Source organism: Eretmochelys imbricata, chromosome 9 (genome assembly GCF_965152235.1).
Source record: "Eretmochelys imbricata isolate rEreImb1 chromosome 9, rEreImb1.hap1, whole genome shotgun sequence".
Classification (NCBI taxonomy): domain Eukaryota; kingdom Metazoa; phylum Chordata; order Testudines; family Cheloniidae; genus Eretmochelys; species Eretmochelys imbricata.
Window position 1 is genome coordinate 43,786,316 of NC_135580.1, and position 15,264 is coordinate 43,801,579.

The 15,264-nt window shown below is 41.8% G+C and overlaps 1 protein-coding gene across 1 annotated transcript in view; it reads left to right on the forward strand.

Moving 5' to 3' along the window:
- Positions 1–15,264, forward strand: part of LOC144270318 (glypican-5-like) — a 599,436-nt gene that overhangs the window by 456,236 nt on the left and 127,936 nt on the right. The window contains exon 8 of the mRNA XM_077826708.1: positions 11,087–11,237. Within this exon, the coding sequence (XP_077682834.1) occupies positions 11,087–11,237 (151 nt within the window). The remainder of the gene's footprint in view (positions 1–11,086; positions 11,238–15,264) is intronic.

Sequence of the window (15,264 nt, forward strand, 5' to 3'; positions counted from 1 at the left end):
CCCAGTCACCCAGTTTTGAGAGATCCTTTTGTAGCTCTTCGCAGTCTGCCTGGGCCTTCACTATCTTGAGTAGTTTTGTATCATCTGCAAATTTTGCTGCCTCACTGTTTACCCCTCTTTCCAGATGATTTATGAATATGTTAAATAGGACTGGGCCCAATACAGACCCTTGAGGGACAGCACTATTTACCTCTCTCCATTCTGAAAACTGACCATTTATTCCTACCCTTTGTTTCTTATCTTTTAACAATCCATGAGAGAACCTTCCCTCTTATCCCATGACTGCTTACTTTGCCTAAGAGCCATTGGTGACAGACTTTGTCAAAAGCTTTCTGAAAATCTAAATCTAAAAATGCTTGAATAGATAAAGACTTTGGTTGGTTATTGTAGACTTAGGTCAACTTGTAAGTGGAGCAATTCAGGGTGAATTGAGGTGGATAATGGAGTCCACAAAGATCAGCACTAGAACCAATTTTGTTCACATTTATCATCCTAAATTGTCTAGAAGAGAGAACATTTGATGAAATTTGCTGATGAAACAAAACTAGTGGGAAAAAAAGTTAAGTAGAAAGGAAAAGGCATCAAAATGCAAAATTACTTGCATGACCTAGGGACACTGGCAGAGAAGTGACTTACAAAATTCACCATAAACAAATGAAGGTGATTAGACTGGGATAAAACTTGACCTTAGCAAAGCTTTTGATACGGTCTCCCATAGTATTCGTGCCAGCAAGTTAAAAAAGTATGGATTGGCTGAATGGACTATAAGGTGGATAGAAAGTTGGCTAGATTGTCAGGCTCAATGGGTAGTGATCAACGGCTCGATGTCTAGTTGGCAGCTGGTATCAAGAGGAGTGCCCCAGGGGTCAATCCTGGGGCCAGTTTCATTCAACATCTTTATTAATGATCTGGATGATGGGTTAATTGCACCCTCAGCAAGTTAGGTAAACTGACTTTTAAACTGAAGGTAGAGGTAGATATGATGGAGGGTAGGGATAGGGCCCAGAGTGACCTAGACAAATTGGAGGATTGGGCTAAAAGAAATCTGATGAGGTTCAACAAGGACAAGTGCAGAGTTTTGTACTTAGGAAGGAAGAATCCCATGCACTGCTACAGGCTGGGGACCAACTGGCTAAGCAGAAGTTCTGCAGAAAAGGATGTGGGGACTACAGTGGACGAAAAGCTGGATATGAGGCAGCAGTATGCACTTGTTGCCAAGAAGGCCAATGGCATATTGGGCTGTATTGCCAGCAGATGAGGGAAATGATTATTCCCCCCTATTAGGCACTGGTGAGGCCACACCTGAAGTATTGCATCCAGTTTTAGTCCCCACACTACAGAAGGGATGTGGACAAATTGGACAGAGTACAGCGGAGGACAATGAAAATGATCAGGGGGCTGGGGCACATGACTTACGAGGAGAGGCTGAGGGAACTGGGGTTATTTAGTCTTCCGAAGATAAGAGTGAGTGAGGGGGGATTTAACAGCAGCCTTCAATTACCTAAAGGGGGGTTCCAAAGAGGATGGAGCTAGGCTGTTCTCAATGGTGGCAGATGAGAGAACAGGAAGCAATCGTCTCAAGTTGCAGTGGGGGAGGTCTATATTGGATATTAGGAAACACTATTTCATTAGAAGAATGGTGAAGCACTGGAATGGGTTACCTAGGGAGGTGGTAGAATCTCTATCCTTAGAGGTTTTTAAGGTCCGGTTTGACAAAGCCTTGGCTGGGATGATTTAGTTGGGGTTGGCCCTGCTTTGGCTGTTGGGGTAGGACTATATGACCTCCTGAGGTCTCTTTCAATTGTAATATTATATGATTCAATGATTCTAAAACCTAAGAAAAGTATATCTACCTATAGAGGTCAGAACACTAAGCAGAAAGGCTTTGTGGGGAGTGGGGAGAAGACATGAATGAAATTCTAAAGCCATTGAAAGCTCTCAACCAAATTTAATGAAGTATGCATAACAATTTGATTAGATTATTTTAGTATTGTATAGGTGAAACCCGATTTGTTATGCCAGGGTTACTGTGAGGAATTGGGTAAATAGAGCAGAAGGAAACCAGAATGATACCTAGGAGTCTCTGTTGTTCAAAAAGGTTATACATTTTTATTCTTTAGGTAAAAATTAACATAAGAGGGCCCCTTATTGAGGTATTCTCATCTCTGAAGGGACTAGAGAAGGGAAGTGCAACTAGCCTTTTGGAGTTAGTGTGAGATACAAGCATGACGGAGAGCAGACTGAAGAAAATGCCTGACTAGAGACTGAAGAAAAAGAAGTTTTTTGCTTCTTTATGCTGAAAGAAAGAAAAGGACTGCACAGAGTGAATGTGAATGGCAGAAACAAGAGCAAACAGTTTTATGAGGGGATTAAGTGCACATATGGAGGGAAATTGACTATACATGTCATCTCAAAGGAGAGGGTGCACTTAGAATAAGTATATGTGGCTGTTAGGTCCTAAAATTTCTTGTGTTCCTATTGTTTTGTGAATTGACAGAGCATCTGCTCAGTCACCAGGCATCAGTAAAATCCAGCTCTTTATGTACAGCACTAATTTTGTCAGTTCTTATGAAAAAATACAGACAATTGGCTAAGAAAGCAGCGTATTGTTTCATTCTGCTGTAGTCATTTCTGACCTAATAAGCATTTAGAAAGGACTTTTTTTAATGAAACACTGAGCAGACTGAGGAAAAATACTTATATTCTAACAGGAAGGATTGAGTCATTTGTGACTTTATTTTCCAGAGTAGGCTTTTTTACATTGTTCGTGCAAAATTCATTGTCTCTGAAGATAATGATATGTATTTCATCAGAACAGTTTTGGAAAAAAATTGTTTGTCAGCCTCTTTAGACAGGATCATGTTTTGCCTTCAGTTACTAAATGATGTATATCTTATGTCTGTCTTGATGTCTATGAAAACATCGCAAGTGAGAGATGTCTCGACTCATACTCTTTTTAATTGACTAACAGGTGGACTACTGTCAAGTTTATTCAGTTCATAGCAATGGCCATCTTTTTGGAATATAAAAATATTCATACTGAAGTACATCATAGAGGAAACAGACCACTTGGGAAACAATTAACATGTAGGAGTCATCTTTGAATATTCCAAGCACTCACCTTTAGGAGATGTTATCCTATGGTATCCATATGGTATCCTCATAGCTTTTCCATTGCCATGTTCACTGATCTGATAAACTTGAAAGTATGGTGCAAAATATAATTTTAAAAAAACCTATTTTCTAATTAAATGAGCCCTTGTTATTCTATTTTGCTGAATTCTTACCTCAGATACAAATACAATAGTTACACTTTTACAGAATCGTATCTCAAGGAGCTATACAGCTATTAATTAATCAGAAGGGGCATTCACAAAATTGATGCTCGAGTGGGAATGCTGCCATTGTACAAAAAGTGTTTGAGAATAAATCTGTATTCGACCATGCCCTGTGGCCAAAGATCAAGAGAATGAATTAAGGTTTGGCCCATAGTGGGAGATTTGGGCCCTTTGTGTCACATAACATTTGGAACAAGCATGGTGAACCACATTTCCTGCATATAATATACTCCAGGCATTTGCTGGAATAAACAATATACCTTGTCAGCGGTGTATTTAATTCAGAGCTTCCTGGTTACATATGATTTTACACACATTTCAGCTAAATCAAATGCAAAGCAATCTATTCAGGAATATTGTGTAGGTTCTCAACACTCTTTAGAGGACCATGGGCTTGATCCAAAGCCCATAGTCAGTGGAAAGACTGCAGTGGAAAGACTCCCATTAACATCAAGGGGTTTTACATTAGGCCTTATTCATGTTGCCTTTTAATGAGCAAAAGATATAATATGGATACTTCATACCCACCTGCTGGTGGTCAGTCTGTCAATTCTCATAAAGCAAGCAGGACTGGAGCTGTTCATTACAGGGTTGGTCTTTTAATTAAGTCAGTACGGAACCAGTGGCTCAGAATAGCATTAGAAAGCACTATGCTTTTGGAAGTGCTATCTTTTGGATGAAAAAATTGAAGTCATAAAGTCTATGCTCCTGTTAAAACTCCCATGATGTTTTCTACAAGGGTAAAGATATTAGATCCTGTGCCCTGGCACAAATCCAAAGGGGTTATTGCATTTCTTCTACCAAAAATCCAGTTCTGCTGTTTCAGTTGGATAAGGTACTGCATTCTTCACTTCTGGTCTTGAACTACTGTGCAGGGCTCCTGCTCACTGTTTAAGCAGCCAGAGGTGGCGGTGGTTGGGGTTCAGTGATGGTTTAATTGATCTGCATGTGTATTGATAGATAGCTAGTACGGTCAGTAAAGTTATACCACATTGAACTATTTTGTTGAAAGTGTGAAATAAATGCCAGTTATTGATCCAGATCAGTCTCTTCCATGGTAACAGATGGGGAGGAGACTATGGCGGAGAATCCATTTGGAGAGGTTCTCTCCATGTTGGTCCATTAGGGAGTGGAATTTGTCCCTCCTCCACCTCACAGAAAAGACCATGGGGGTTGATGCCTCCAAATTTTCAGAATTCCTCGGCTCCATTGCATGTCAGGACCATCAGGGCAAAAGCCTTGGTACTACATATTAGATCTAGCCCTTAGTGGAAGCTCCTCTCATAGCCTGGCAGCACGGCTCCATTGGAACAAAGCACAAGTGACCACCCCTGACCTGGCTGCCTCCAGGACCTACAAAAAACACACAAAAAGATAATAAGACTGCATAATCCTTTTTGCATAAGATCCACAAGGAAGATAATGTCCATTGCCACCCCCATCCCTCCCTGCCAGTTCCCTTTCCAGACTGCCTCCTTCCATTTCTCTTTGCATATTCTCAAACCTCTGGAGGAGATGGGCTGGCCCTGCAGAAGCAGCTAAGTCCACTTCTGTGCAGTAGGGGAGATCTGCATGCAGAAGAGGCCCTACATGCATACATCTGGGGGAGATAATCTGAGTCTTTATTATGCAATAAGTATTTCAGGAGTAATAAAGTTGCTACTCCTGTACACGTTAAATCTATTTTTAATTTTGGTTAACTGCACCAGTACACCAACCATAGTCCAGCAATAGTCAATATTTTCATTAATGACTTGGATAATGGAGTGGGGAGAGTATGTGTATAATATTTGTGGATGATATCAGGATGAGAGAGATTGTAAGCACTTTGGAAGACAGACTTAGAATTCATAGGTGGCGCGTGGCTCTGGCATTTGGGGAGGCCGGTGCAAGCAACGGAAGCTCCCCCAGCATCCAGACTCTGGCCCCACCCCCTCTCGGCCTCCTCCCCCTGAGACCCCACCCATGCTTTGCCCCAGGCCCCACCTCCACTCTACCCCAGGTCCCGGTCCCATTCAGCCCCTCCCCACTCAGCCCCGCCACTGTCGCTCGCTCCTCTCCTCGGCCGCAAATGGGACCATGGGGGAAAAGTGTGGGTGCGGCCACGGCCTAGGCGTCCCCTCCATGATCTCAAAGGCGGTGGGTCGGAGGCTGTTTGCGGAGGCTTAGCCTCCCCGGCCTATTATACCCATGTTAGAATTCAAGAAGACCTTGATACATTGGAGAATTGGTCTGAAATCAATAAGATAAATATGGTACTTTGCATTTGTCTTTATTGAATTGTAGGAAAGAAAAAACAATTGCTCAACCTCAACATGGGGAATAACTGGCTTGGGAGTAGTCCTGCTGAAGAGGATCTGGGGTTATGGTAGATCACAAATTGAACGTGAGCCAACAATATGATGCAGTTGCACAAAAGGCTAATGTCATTGTAGGGTGTATTAAGAGAAGTGTAATTGTTCCACTCCACTTGACACTGGTGACATAATTGTTCTGCTGTACTTGACACTGGTGAGGCCTCAGATGGAGTATAGTGTCCAGCTTTGTGTGCCACTCTTTAAGAAAGAGGTGGACAAATTGGAGAGAATCCAGAGGAGAGCAACACAAATGGTAAAAGGTTTGGAAAACCTGACGTATGAGAAAAAATTAAAAAAACAACAACTGTCTTGTAGTCTTGAGAGAAGAAGACTGAGGGGGGATCTGATGACAGGCTTCAAGTTTGTTAAGGGCTGTTATACAGAGGTTGATAATCAACTGATCTCTGTGCCCACTGAAGGTAGGACAAGAAGTAATGGATTTAATGTGCAGCAAAAAGATTTAGGTTAGATAGTATGAAAAAAAATTATGTATAAGCTAGTTAATCATAGAATCATAGAATATCAGGGTAGGAAGGGACCTCAGGAGGTCATCTAGTTCAACCCCCTGCTCAAAGCAGGACCAATTCCCAATTAAATCATCCCAGCCAGGGCTTTGTCAAGCCTGACCTTAAAAACTTCTAAGGAAGGAGATTCTACCACCTCCCTAGGTAACGCATTCCAGTGTTTCACCACCCTCTCAGTGAAAAAGTTTTTCCTAATATCCAACCTAAACCTCCCCCACTGCAACTTGAGACCATTACTCCTTGTCCTGTCCTCTTCTACCACTGAGAATAGTCTAGAACCATCCTCTCTGGTAGTTGAAAGCAGCTATCAAATCCCCCCTCATTCTTCTCTTCTGCAGACTAAACAATCCCAGTTCCCTCAGCCTCTCCTCATAAGTCATGTGTTCCAGACCCCTAATCATTTTTGTTGCCCTTCACTGGACTCTCTCCAATTTTTCCACATCCTTCTTGTAGTGTGGGGCCCAAAACTGGACACAGTACTCCAGATGAGGCCTCACCAATGTTGAATAGAGGGGAACAATCACGTCCCTCGATCTGCTGGCAATGCCCCTACTTATACATCCCAAAATGTCATTGGCCTTCTTGGCAACAAGGGCACACTGCTGACTCATATCCAGCTTCTCGTCCACTGTCACCCCTACGTCCTTTTCCGCAGAACTGCTGCCTAGCCATTCGGTCCCTAGTCTGTAGCTGTGCATTGGGTTCTTCCGTCCTAAGTGCAGGACCCTGCACTTATCCTTATTGAACCTCATCAGATTTCTTTTGGCCCAATCCTCCAATTTGTCTAGGTCCCTCTGTATCCCATCCCTGCCCTCCAGCATATCTACCACTCCTCCTAGTTTAGTATCATCCGCAAATTTGCTGAGAGTGCAATCCACACCATCCTCCAGATCATTTATGAAGATATTGAACAAAACCGGCTCCAGGACTGACCCCTGGGGCACTCCACTTGATACCGGCTGCCAACTAGACATGGAGCCATTGATCACTACCCGTTGAGCCTGACAATCTAGCCAACTTTCTACCCACCTTATAGTGCATTCATCCAGCCCATACTTCTTTAACTTGCTGACAAGAATACTGTGGGAGACTGTGTCAAAAGCTTTGCTAAAGTCAAGAAACAATACATCCACTGCTTTCCCTTCATCCACAGAACCAGTAATCTCATCATAGAAGGCGATTAGATTAGTCAGGCATGATCTTCCCTGGGTGAATCCATGCTGACTGTTCCTGATCACTTTCCTCTCATGTAAGTGCTTCAGGATTGATTCTTTGAGGACCTGCTCCATGATTTTTCCGGGGACAGAGGTGAGGCTGACTGGCCTGTAGATCCCAGGATCCTCCTTCTTCCCTTTTTTAAAGATTGGCACTACATTAGCCTTTTTCCAGTCATCTGGGACTTCCCCCGTTCGCCACGAGTTTTCAAAGATAATGGCCAATGGCTCTGCAATCACAGCCGCCAATTCCTTTAGCACTCTCGGATGCAGCTCGTCCGGCCCCATGGACTTGTGCACGTCCAGCTTTTCTAAATAGTTCCTAACCACCTCTTTCTCCACAGAGGGCTGGCCATCTACTCCCCGTGTTGTGATGCCCAGCGCAGCAGTCTGGGAGCTGACCTTGTTAGTGAAGACAGAGGCAAAAAAAGCATTGAGTACATTAGCTTTTTCCACATCCTCTGTCACTAGGTTGCCTCCCTCATTCAGTAAGGGGCCCACACTTTCCTTGGCTTTCTTCTTGCTGCCAACATACCTGAAGAAACCCTTCTTATTACTCTTGACATCTCTTGCTAGCTGCAGCTCCGGGTGCGATTTGGCCCTCCTGATTTCATTCCTACATGTCCGAGCAATATTTTTATACTCTTCCCTGGTCATATGTCCAACCTTCCACTTCTTGTAAGCTTCTTTTTTATGTTTAAGATCCGCTAGGATTTCACCGTTAAGCCAAGCTGGTCGCCTGCCATATTTACTATTCTTTCGACTCATCGCGATGGTTTGTCCCTGTAACCTCAACAGGGATTCCTTGAAATACAGCCAGCTCTCCTGGACTCCTTTCCCCTTCATGTTAGTCCCCCAGGGGATCCTACCCATCCGTTCCCTGAGGGAGTCGAAGTCTGCTTTCCTGAAGTCCAGGGTCCGTATCCTGCTGCTTACCTTTCTTCCCTGTGTCAGGATCCTGAACTCAACCAACTCATGGTCACTGCCTCCCAGATTCCCATCCACTTTTGCTTCCCCCACTAATTCTTCCCGGTTTGTGAGCAGCAGGTCAAGAAAAGCTCCCCCCTAGTTGGCTCCTCTAGCACTTGCACCAGGAAATTGTCCCCTACGCTTTCCAAAAACTTCGTGGATTGTCTATGCACCGCTGTATTGCTCTCCCAGCAGATATCAGGAAAATTAAAGTCACCCATGAGAACCAGAGTTAAGCTTTGGAATAGGCTTCTAAGGGAGTCTGTGGAATCCTCATCATTGGAGGAGTTTAAGAACCGGCTGGACAAACACCTGCCAGGGATGGTCTAGGTTTCTTTGGTCCTCTTTTGGCATTTGGGGCTGGACTAGATGACCTCTCAAAGTCCCTTCCAACCTTATATGTCTGTTATTTCTATGATTTCCCAAAACACGGGACATGCAATTGATAGGTAGGGGCAAAGGACATGAAAATGTCCTTGGGTATATGCATCTTTCCTGTGCCCTGTTTCAAGGCACTGAGTCAGGGGACCAAAGGTCACATGGCAACAGCCCAGAGGTGGGGCTTACTATAAGAGGGAGCCTTTTCAACCAAAGGAGAAGGAGACTTGGCTGGGGTCCTTGCTACACCAGCTGGGAGATACTGTAGGTGTAGATGTCTCTGCTGGGAAAGACTTTAGGAAAGAGGAGGTTTGGGGGAGGAACTGTAGAATGTGGGGAGGAGGGCTAATAGATGTGTATATAAGTTGCCATTGGGCTGTTTTCCTAAAGGGAAGGCAGGACATCGCATTCAGTAGTCTGGGAAATGCGGCAGTGCACCCATGGTTGAACACAGAGCTCATTTCTCTGCCCTTCTCCAGGACAGCTGAGCACACATCATTCGGTTATTCACTTTTGAGTCATGAGTGCTGAATGAAATCAATTTGAAAAAGAGTTATTACCTTAACAGGCAGTAAACCTTTCTGCCTTGACTGCAAACAATCATTAAAAGCCTTTATTAAATTTTGCATCTGTTCTGTTCACCACTTAGCCATTTCTTTTCATTCTGAAGGATTATAACCAAGAATGAATGAGTCTCCTCCAAGATGGTCAGGACACAATAAATCTATGAAGTAACTAAATAATCCTTTCCTCCACATACACAGATTTATTTTTTACATTTGCTAAAAATATTTGCTCTCTTACTTCCCCATGACATCAGGCTTTCAGCCTGTGAATAATGATGCTCGACATCAGGCAGCTTGTTAAAAAAAATATCCAACAACAATTGGACAGTGTTCAATGCCTTTCCCAACTAAAATCCATATTCCTCTCCCTCACAAACTCATCTTCCCACTGCAGTGCAGTGATGTGTGCATTTCAGAATAACCAAAATGGACAATTTCAGGTAAAGGGTAAATTAGCCAGGTTCTCCCCAGTACGAGGTAGCAACTATTGTTCACTAGAACAGGACCCCTAGGCACAGTGAGACATGCGTTTGTCAGACTGCATTATTATGGAAGCTCGCTGTATTTGAAGAGGAATGTGAAAACAATTCAAGAGTTCCTGGTGGTGGAAAATGCTGCGGCCTTCCTCTTCTGCCATTTAGGTCTCCGTTAGTGTGTCAAGCCTTAGCTCCAGTTTCTCGGCTGGCTCCCACGCCATTTCCACTGCCAGATTGATCTGTCCTGATCTTCAAAGCTGTAAATATATCAGATCAGGTCCCAGCTATATTAGAGACCTCATTTCCATCTTCAGACTGCCAAAACCACAGCCCGGAATGATGTATGTGAGGGCTAAGGACAAGGCATTCTCAGTTGAGGGGACCTGACCATGGAATTAACTAACTTCCAAGAGGAGATTAGAGAAATCCAGAGTGGCCAAGTTTAGGAAACACTGCCAAACTTCCTTATTGTGAGAGCTTTTCCAGCATAACCAGAATGACATTCACAGCATCAGCTACAACCTTCTTCCCTTCTAATTACCAAAGAAAAAGCTTTACCCCAAACAGGGAGAAGAGCCGGCCACTTAGGCTGCCATTGAAAACAAGTTTTAATGGTGGTCTAGACCTTTGTGATGACACATTTGTGTTTCTTACATTGTAAAGTATGACAAATGGGGATGGCATATAAAGCTCAAAAAAGGTTTGTTTTATAGCAAATACAGTACTTCAGCTAGCAGGAGCTAATGCCGTGAATTCAGAGTGACTCCAGAAACAGCTTGTTTTTATTCTATAGTAATTCCAAGAAATTTGTTTCAGTCAAATGTTTTGCTGATTCAAGTTAAAGTGAAGTGCACAACTTGCAGTCTGCACAGGCTTTGGACCTGATCTTGTTAACTGCTCAATGCCCTAAAAATCCTACCTTAAGGCCCAATCCTTTAAGATACTAGGGCCCTCATGTATGAGGTATTAAATGCCTGCAACACCTCTGTGATGACCCTGCCCCTCATCCAGGAAGCTTTACTGTTGACTTCATATGAAAATAACCCAAAACATTGCACTAACCGTATGGTGAAATATAACATTGTTAAGATAACATTTTTAATATAAAAGGGTGAAATATAACATTTTTAACAACAGAATCAGACCCACAGTATTTCAGAACCAAGGGTCCTCGGCCCCTTATAAAATCAGGCTCTTTGTCATTTGCACCTTGAATTGTGTGAAGACACTAAATTTCATTGTGACTTGTTTTCTTGTCTTTTAGCTGGATACAGAGAAGACAAAATTGAAGTTGGAACGTTGGGCTTCCAGGGAAAGTGGCAGTGGGGGCTGGAAAAGTGAAGCAATGGAATCAAGCGGGGACTGTGATGATGAGGATGGATGTCAAGGATCTGGTGACAGAATTCACACAGCAGGTAAATGCAGGGAAAATGTTCTCTGAATATTCATTCACATTTTAAAGCAGGTTTCAACTGAGTAGTGTTTTGGAGCCTTTCCATGAACATGGGTAAAGAAAAACAGGATGCTTGTGGAAAGTGAATTTAAACTTATATCTCAAATATTTGCTGAAAGTGAATTTCAAAATTCCATATTGGATTGTAAATCTGAAATTTGCATTGTGTTGGTGACTTACATAATCAAGTTTTTAACAAAAGAAGAGGCACTAGACAACTAACCAAAACAACATAACTTGCAAAGTTGAAATACCGAACATTTGCAACTGCAGCAGGTTGAAAAAATGTCAACGTTTTTTCTGTGGAAACTGAAACCTTTAGCAGAAATGTATTGATTTTGAGGGGGAAAAAAGGGTTTTCATGACCCCCACCGAATGGTCAATAACCTAGCATTTAGAAAACTCACCTGAGATGTAGAAGACCCAGGTTCAAGTCCTTGCTCTGGTGGGTTGGTTGTGTGTGTGTGTGTGTGTTTCTCATGTCTTTTCACAAAGAAATTTCAAAAGGTCTCATTTTTGTTCGTCAGAATGAAAAAAAATGTCAAAACCTTTAAATTTTTCCTGATACAAAAATTGCTGCTTTTAGCCAGCCCTATTTCCAACAAATGTTTGGTGAGGTATTCAGATGTGGAGAAAAGTGTGTTTATTAAAATCAGAAATAATTTGAATAACAAATAAATGTAGAGATTTTCCATATTCTTCTCACAAATATTTTATAAACAAAGGTTGGGAAACATAGATGAATACATTATCAATTAAAAATTATTTGCTCATTGATTAATAATTTATTGTTTTTGTATTGTATCTGACTTGTGAAAAGACTTCTTCTAGATGCCCCAGATGCAGGAGATTATAGCAATTAAAGTTTTAAGTAATATGTTTTTTGTCTTCATGTGGTACATTATAAACAATTGCCAGGTGCTAAATCATTTTCAATTGATAATTAAACTATTTATATATTATAGTACTGCCAAAATATACAATGGCTCTTTTGTAGTTAGAGTTCAAAAATGAAAAAATAGAAGCTTTTGAAATTTGGTTTATTGTTAACTTTAGTAATGTGAAATAAGGAAGCAACATAATGTCTCCTCCTTCCTTTTAGCAATCGGTTGAAATAAAATTATTTATGATGAGATGGTTGTGGATTAAAAAGAATTAAATTTGCATAATTAGCTCTCCCATTGATTTGGCTGGGATTATATCAACTAAAAATATAATTACAATTAATTTGACCAAATGCTTTGGATTCAGAACAGTAAGAGTAGCTATTCCTTCTTGTGAAAACTGTAATAGTGTTTTATAATTAATATATTATATTGTATGCAGGTTACTAGCAGTAAATTTGTTTGGCATATCTAGATGCAATTAAGTGATAAAATGAGATTAGTCTCATTACAAAACGCCTTTGCTTTAGTAGAATGTTAAAATATAAAAACACTTCAATTTCATTTAATTTCCTCTTGGTATGTGTCTGTAAACTATGGTGCTTTTTAATTGCAAAGTTACATTACACAACTTGAGATCTACCAAGAGTGCTCTGATTATTGCTTTGTAGATATGCAGTGCAAGAAATTTAGCTCACTTGAGAACTTCTAGTGGCAAAGCACTGAATAGGAGCCTGATCCAAAGCCCACTGAACTCAATGGGGGACCTTCCCATTGACTTCAGTGAGCTTTGGATCAGGCCTTAAATGACAACTCTAAAGTATCAGTCTCAATGAATGATGTTGCATGTGATTAAATGTAATAAAAAGGGCTTTCAAAGGGTAAACGTCTTTGGCAGAGCAATAATAATAATGATGATGATTTTAACACCAGGTCTATGCAGAAGTCTCCCTAAAGAGGACATATCTAAGTATCTGACTCTGAAATGATGAAACCAGTATCCAGCACAGTACACTAAAATAGTCATCATTTATTTAAAATCGATATGAAAATAATTTACAAACATTGTGCTTATAGTCATGCTCTATAGATTGAGAAGCATTGCTGCTGTGAAGCATAGTGTATGGATTACTTACAAATATTTTTTTGCAATACTATTGAACCATCCTTCCCTACCTTCCTACCAACAAAAACAATAAATCCCCAAAGCACATGGATTTCACCAGCATCTAGATTACCTGCTTCAACATATTCAACTGTAGGCCGACTAAAAGTCTCCCTGACCAAATGTCATTATCTTCCCCAGTTCCCACTTTCTCTAGAAAGCGAGTTAGAGACCAGATCCTGATCTGGTTTAAATTTTTGTATTTATATTGATTTTGATTTACTCTATCTGAGGATCTGATCCCATGCTTATATATTCCAATTCTGCACTCAGATATTCATAGACAGCTCCTCAAGCTTTTATGCATAACCAACCAATATCAATATATTTCACAGTTGTCTGTCTGCACTTTTCAAATCCTGAAGTTTTGTTTGCCATTTTTCAGCTATCTAGAATCTTTTCTGAGTGTCAGTTAAATTCCCCAGTTCCCTTCATCTCTTCCATTAAGATTTGTACCTGAATACAGTATTATGTAGTGCTCGTATTTTGTTTTTGGCAGTTGCATATAAGCCTTTTATAGTCAAATACATTATTAGCTCTAAAGACCACTACTTATACATTTAAACATACTATATTTAATTATATAGCCCGTACCACATGTGTTTACTCAGATGACTTCATACCACTGAGATAAACAAGTTCTGAAGAATTATATATGGTTATGAAGCGGATCACAGACCACAGGTGCCGCCTAGTGGTCAGGCAGGGTGTGGCAGGTTCTCTCTATTAACATATTAACATCTGCTTTGGTCCTGCAGTGTCCTGCCTCTTCTGTAACTCATCCCTCTGAGCAGGTCCCATAGTTATGTCCATCCCTTTCAGGGTATATAAAAAGTCCAGCAACAGGGTAGCCCTTTGGGTTAGGCAAGGGGTCTCTGGATCTCTGCCTAGGTTGAGGTCTGAGGATCTTGAACCTTCTGTCTTCAGGGCCTTCTCTCCTCTAGACTCCCAGTATTAGGGGTAGGCTTCTGTCTTCGGCACCTCCTAAGGGTTATTACGGGAACCCAGTCCCACCCTCTCCATTGGGTATCCACTAAAGTGCCGTACTTCTGCCTTCCTGGAGCACTTCCTGCCAGACCCTCTTTCCCAACAGGAAAAGTAAAGACATTAAATCAAAGAAAGTCTCAGACCTTCTGAGAATCACCAGTCTCTTCTCTGGGGTTTGGCAACATCATGACAGCCAGGACTCCAGAGCTCAGGGTGCAAGTCAGTTCATCTCCATTGTCTGATGCCCTGCCACATTGGCCTGTTCTTCTTTTTAGCTCTTCCTCCAAGCCATGCATGCTTTGCAAGTGGGTGGGGTAGGGCTGCCTGGGTCCAGACTAGCTGCTTAACCCCTTCCTTACTGGTGCGGGGTCACAATGATGAAATCCATTAAAAAGTTAACATTTTCCAACCATTACCACTTACCACAGGTATCTCACGTTCCAAGTATAGGGGAACGCTGTGGAAATAGCACTGTGACTCAGATAGCACCATATAGTAACTGTTGACATGTATTGACACTTTAACAACAATGCCTATTGATTGTTTGTGACCAAGGCTTTGCAAAGAAAGAATTAGAAAGAAGAAAGTAATCCAAGTAAATGTCTAATAGGGAGGGGAAAACTTACTGTCAGGTCTGAGACCATTCAGAACATGTAGGTTTCTAGGTGTAGGTGTAAACCAACATCCGTCCAACAGGTGTTCGGCACTCTGTCCCCAGTCCAGCGGCACAGTCAGGGACCTGCTTAGCTTCAAGCGTGTGAGCAGTCCTATTGATTTCAATGCAACTACTCATAAGCTTGTAGTTAGCACGTCTTTAAGTGCTTTGCTGCATTGGGGAGAGTGCTTGGCACCTTGCAGAACTGAGCCACAAAAGTGCATATCAGAGGCTGGATTGGCCCCTGGCAATCCAGCCCAAGTAAGGGACACAGGAGTGACAAGGAAGGGACAAGAGT